At 35.4% G+C, this 6,361-nt stretch overlaps 2 protein-coding genes across 2 annotated transcripts; both read left to right on the forward strand.

Annotated features, from left to right (window-relative positions):
* The first annotated feature begins 262 nt into the window (after positions 1-262).
* Positions 263-1,513, forward strand: LOC114372878. Its single transcript, XM_028330438.1, has one exon. The coding sequence runs from the start codon at positions 263-265 to the stop codon at positions 1,511-1,513; it is 1,251 nt and encodes a 416-aa protein (XP_028186239.1).
* Positions 1,514-3,601: 2,088 nt separating this feature from the next.
* LOC114388305 lies at positions 3,602-5,576 on the forward strand. Its single transcript, XM_028348725.1, has 2 exons — positions 3,602-4,035; positions 4,217-5,576. The coding sequence occupies exons 1-2, from the start codon at positions 3,716-3,718 to the stop codon at positions 5,085-5,087; spliced, it is 1,191 nt and encodes a 396-aa protein (XP_028204526.1). The 5' UTR covers positions 3,602-3,715; the 3' UTR covers positions 5,088-5,576.
* Positions 5,577-6,361: the final 785 nt, after the last annotated feature.

Genomic DNA, 6,361 nt, shown 5'->3' on the forward strand with positions numbered 1-6,361 from the left:
AACGTAAAGGAAACGCCTTGTGCTTCCTCTCTCTCTCTCTCTTTATTCATTCATTCATTCACTCACATTCAGAATTCTCTACTTTTTACTCATAGCTTCGTAGAGGAAGCTGCTTCTACAAGCCAAGTATTATTTGGTGTCCCTTTTCTTTCTTTCTTTTCTTTTTCCTTTCTCTTTCTTTCATAGAGCTAAACTAAACTAAACCAAACCCCTTGCCATATTTTTCACTTTACACTTGAGGCACCTCCGTCTTGAAGAAGCCATGAGGGAGAGAAACAAAGGTGTGGAAGATCAGGCTTACACCAATGACATGGATTGCTACTACTACTCCACCTCTGAACTCCCATGTAAGAAACACCCTTCTTCTTCTTCTGTTGGAATATGTGCTTACTGTCTCAAGGACCGTTTGGTCAAGCTTGTGTGTTCTGATTGTGGGGAGCAAAGGCTTTCTTCGTGTTCTTGCTCTGATGAGATGGTCTCTTCCCATCGCAACTCATGCACTGTTGAGGTGGGGGGTGTTGGGAGGGTCTCATTCCTCATTGAGAATGAGAAGAACAATGAGAGTACCCCAGTGGTTCTTCAGCATTTGAATCACAATAAGGCCAATAAGGAGGAGGAGGAGGATGAGGTTCTGGGGCTGAGGAGGAGTAGCAGCAGCTGTGTTGAGATCAAGAGGCATCATCATGGTGGTGGTGGTGGGTTTTGGAAGATTGGGAAGCTTTTTAGGAAGAAAAAAGAGAAGGGTTGTGGGAGAAGTGTTGTTGGGTTTGATGAGAGAAACAATGAGATGTGGATGGTGGATCATCAAGGGGGTGTGTCTAGGTCAAGGTCACTATGCAGCTTCAGGGGTGGAGGGATATTTGGATCTGAGGATGGTGGTGATTCAGTGTTGTCAGGTGCTAGAAGCTCAATTTCTGCAGCTAGGAGTTCTGGGGTTAATATGTTGGAATCTGGGAGGAGAAGTGGATACAGTGAAGCTGAGCCAAGAAGGAGTGGTTTTGATGGAGTAGAGAGGAGGGATTTCTTGTTTGATAACAATAATTATGAAAGTGGAAGTGATCTCAAGGGTGGTGTGAAAAAGGGTGGTGGACTAATGGATGGTGTTGGTGATGGTGGTGGATTCTATGGTGGGGTAAATAGGCGTGTGTTTTCACTCAGAGAGAGTGATTTCAAAGGCATGGATGAGTCTAGCTTCATTGACTTGAAGCTTGATTACTCATCAGAATCAAAGCATGAGTTTTCTGCTGCAAAAATGAGCAACAACATGGGGGGTGATACCTTCTCTTCTTTCAGAGGTGGGAATTTCATGCCACATGATGGCGGTGGAGGTTCTTATGGAGGGTTGGTAGGAGATGGAGTTTTAACCAATGGAGGGTCATGTAGAATCACTGTGAATGACAGAGGAATCAAGAGGGGAAGGAAAAGCATGAAGGGTTGGAGGTGGATTTTCAGATACCATTCAAATTGGGGAAGCTCAAGGAAAAGAGATGAAGACTTTATGTTCAAAGCATGATATAGTAGTGATAGTAGCATCATCAAATCAAATACATATGCAAAAAAGAAACCATCTTCCTGGGTAGCTTCATTAGGGTAGAAGAGTCATAGTCTGTGGTTTAAATTGTCTCTAGTTTGGTCATTAGCCATTATCTTTCTTGTGTACTAATGTTTTTTCAGTAAATGAGGAAACTTCATACTTCTTGGAAACTGCATGCCTTCTCAAAATGTTTCTATTATCATCAAACGTTAGGGAAGAGGAAGCAAAGAGGAAAGTGCCTCTCAATCATGAAATAATAAACCTTATTAATAGTAAAAGAATGAGCCAAAAACCAATCCGGGGTGTCACAAATTTTCCAATGTAGAAAAGTTTATGTAATAGGGTAATAGACACATGATTGCAAGCTCTACAACAAAAGTGGTTGCCAAATTTGACACTTGACCCGTTGCTATCACCTATCAATATGATATAAAATTTCGATTGCATTTATTAATTTAATTTATTTAACCCGTCACAAGAGGTGAGACCCATTACTGTGGCAACGACTTGCTTTAAACGTTGCTCACTTGCATTATTGAAAGAAAGAAAGAAAGGGCCAGGAAACTGAGATGTGGGGGATTCTATCTTTTGACTCGTCCATATCCTTGCTGCAACTTTACTAATCTTTTTGTACAAATGGAACTAATATAAGGACACATCTTGTGAAGGTATAATAGCTAATTTTGTTTACTTATGAGATCAGCTTGGTTACGTAATATGTTCAAATTTAAAGCACACATATTTTTGTATGATTCCCAACACTTTCTTGTACACAACATTTATATTTTTCAATTGAATGTACTTCTGTCAAAATTTAACAAAAATAAATTCAATTAAAACAAACTACCATCCCGTCCGTATATTTTAAATTTGAGTGGAATTGGTCCAAAAATTGTACCAAAAGAATTTATTAAAAAGCTAATGTAAAAAATCTTGTATTTAGAAATGATATTCATAATATTGGTATTCTATAATTTTGTGATTTCTAATAAATTTTAGTTAACAACATAGAAATAGAATATATTTTTGAGAAAAAAATATATCAAATAAGGTGTTATTAGCATTGGTTTTCCTAAAAAATAATTTAGAAAAAAATAATTTTATTTGAATAATAAAATTATTATTTGTGAAGTATAAATGTATTTATTTTCAAAAAATGTGGATCTTATTATATACAATTACACACCAAATAATTTTACTCACTTTAAAAGTAAAAAAAAATAAAATCCTACAATCAATTTTACTAACCAAATAATTTTACTCACTTTAAAAGTAAAAAAAAAAAAATCCTACAATCAATTTTACTAATGTATAATTGATGGGTTTTTTATTTAATAAAAAACAAAATTTACTAAACGACATTCCATCCTTAGTCGGATATGGTATTATTTTGGACTTTTGGTATATAAAAATGCACAAATTTTATAGAATAATCCCAGATTATTTATCCAGTAAGAAAAAAAAAACCCAGATTATATACAATGACAAATTTCAAATAACCCCGTAAGTTGTCCAACTGGCATCACGCGAGTAAGAGAATTTCAAGTGGTACAAGTATTCCGAAACCAAAGTCTTTTTCTATATCCTACCATCAACCATGGTTCTAAACAGAACATACTAAATCCACCTGCAAACCATACCTAACATTAACAATTTCTTTATTCTTCCATTGCCGGGTCTAATCTCTTCAATCTCACCAATCTACTCAGATCCCCAAATCTACCCTTTACGTCCTTTTAGGCTGAACTGTCCAAATAGACAAAGACAAAGCCAACGAGGCTGCCAAAGTGGACCCTTTCAAAAACAAAACACAAACCCACTAGCCGGAAGGGGCAATTTTGTTTTCATGTGGGGCTCACATGTTGAAAATCCCCACATATGACTACTATTCTGGCTTGCTGGAAAATTTAATTTTTCTTCACTAACCTTGGTCAGTTGGCACCATTTTATACACGTTTAGTAAAATTGGTCACAGTTGACCATATCAAAATCAAATTTCAACTCACATAGTCATATATATATATATATATATATATATATATATATATATATATATATATAAGTGCATGACTGCATGTACATCCATCAAGATCCACATTAAGCAAGTTATTCTTAGATTCAGAACAGGAATATTGGTGAGTGAAGAAGAATTAAGAAGAGAAGCAAGAATAGTGTCATAGGATGTATGTGACTAGGCCTTTGTCTCTGTATAAGAAATCTGCAGATGCTCTCTCATTGCCTCCACCTGAGGGCCCCAATTCTGGTATTTTGGTGATCCAAGATGAAGATTTGGTGCCAACCTCTTGTTTTGGGTTGGGAGAGTTCCATGAAGTGAAGGAGTTGCCTTTCCCTCAAAATCTAAACCTTGAGTTGTTCTATAGATCAGGCATTTCACTGAATAGAACCACTCACTACCACCATGTTGCCTTCATTCCAGTTCTTAACCAGCCCTTGTCTTCCAACAAATACTATGTGATAAATCTCAGTGGGAAAAAAAGAGGGTAAGCTTAAATTTTATTCAACAAATTAGGTATTTTCATTACTATGTTATCATGTAGAGATCATTTGTTCTGCACTGACTCACCATAGGATGGATTTGTAAATCACATTAATGATTAATCTTTTTGGCAAGTTTTAAGACTTAAAGGATTATAGTGATGTAGTTTGCATTTGGTTTTGCAGGGAGGCATACATTAACTCAAAGGGGGAAGATTTGGACACATTCTGTTTCTACAATGCTGTATCTGATGTACCACTACATCCAATAGTTATCAATGACACATATCAAGAGTTTGAGATATTTCCTAGAAGAAGCAAAGTTACTTTCAGGAGTGGTTTTTCAGCTAAATCTGTTGCCCCAGATGGATACCCTCCAAGATTTTTGAGTACAAGGTGGAAAGTGAGTGCTTCAACTTCAAGTGATTCTAGCCTAGGAGAAGCATCAGGTGTGAATGAAACCCTCCGTGCCAGCAAGCCAGAGTTCCAATTCTCCTTAGCAAAAAAGAGTTCAGATAGTGTTGTTGTGGGAAAATGGTATTGCCCCTTCATGTTTATCAAGGAGGGAACTCACAAAACATTGAAGGAAGAAATGAGAAAGTCAATGTTTTATGAGATGACACTGGAGCAGAAATGGGAGCAAATCTTTTCATGTGAGAATGAGTATGGAATGGGAAACACTGTGAATGTGGATGTTGTGGTTCAAAAGGAAGTGGTTGTAATTGCTGGCTGGGAAGCAGTGATTAATGAGATGGATATTGCTGAAGGTTTTGTGTGGTTTAATAGTGTCAACAATGTTGGAGAAAAGAGTAGTGTGGGATTGAGCACTGCAGTAGTTGAGAGAATGAAGTGGGAGCAGGAAAGGGTAGGGTGGAATGGAGGAATAGAGAAGCAAATTAGAGTTAAGAAAGTGGAAGAATTTGAAGGCACAAATGGGTGGAAGAAATTTGGATGTTTTGTGTTGGTTGAGACTTTTATACTAAAAACATTGGACGGAAGCATAGTACTAACCCATGCTTTCAAACACCATGATCAACTCAGGAGTAAATGGGAATGAAGATTTCTGGAATTGGTTTTAGACCAAGCAAAACTCGTCCAAATTTGTTTGCAAGTGTATATCCCGTAGGTCTTTGTGAAAGAAAAGAATGACTTATCTTGTAGTATGCTTCCAATTTTGTAAGATTTTGTTGACTAAGTTTGTTCATTCATTCAGTTTTTTCAGTGTAATCATTTTGATATTGCATAAAGATTATAAGGATAAACTGTCGAGATCATTCTTCATGTTCTTTTTGCATCAAGAGCCCCATGGTTGATATGGTTCAATATATTGGATTAAGTATTGAATCATGTGCCTCGAGTAAAGGGATGCCTGTATTGGACCATGAGACTAAATCTCAGATGTATCGAGTCACGAGCTTCGAATCTGTCTCTAAACATCTCAAGGAAAAAATTGTGTTTCCTGAAGAGATACCTATATATGAGGATAAACCACAAATGTATTGAGTCACGAGCTTGAAAATTGAATGCATTGAATTGTTGAGCAAAACTTACTCATAGAATCAGGTATTGGAAGACTAGGTTTGACAAGTAATTTTAGATTTTAGTAGCTTATAAGTTACTAATAAAGAAAAAAAAATTATAAGGACCAAAAATGAAACTTATTTATTTTATAAGAACTGAAAAAATAAAAAGCATACTTAAGTAAACAATTTCCAGCATCATATAATTTTTTTTACATATATATTGAAAGGTTAAATATATATTTATGATTCCTAATAAATATTTAAATTTTATGTTTTTTTTCCTAATAAACTTTTTCTTTGTGTTTGATCTTTTTAATTTTAAATTACAATTTGTAACCCTAATTTCTCCTGCCTTCCATATATTTCTTCTTTATTATTTAATTATCTTCAAAGTTGATTGAGGGCTTTTGTTTCTCGTGTGTAGAATAGAAAAACACATGCTTAAACATAGATTTTCATTCAAAATCAAAAGAAATGAAAAACTTTGATGCCCAAAAACGTTGTGTGAACATTCTCCTTTTATTTTCCTTCTATTTCTCTCTATGTGCTCAACTAATTGAAAAATCAATTGAGGGCTTTTTCTTCCTCGAAGCAAGATGGAAAAAAAACATGCCCTTGCTCATCGGTTTTCATTGCTTCACATGGGAGAACAAAATGGGTCGTGATTGCAAATTGTTGGTGTACCTTAGTGAAGTAATTTCTGATTGTTTTTAGCCGTCATGACTTGTCATTTAACATTTAAAATTTTTTATAAGTAAATTGAAAATTTACTCTTAAATAATTCAAACATAACATTAAAAGCATCCAC

The sequence above is a fragment of the Glycine soja genome, chromosome 2 (assembly GCF_004193775.1).
Source record: "Glycine soja cultivar W05 chromosome 2, ASM419377v2, whole genome shotgun sequence".
NCBI lineage: Eukaryota > Viridiplantae > Streptophyta > Magnoliopsida > Fabales > Fabaceae > Glycine > Glycine soja.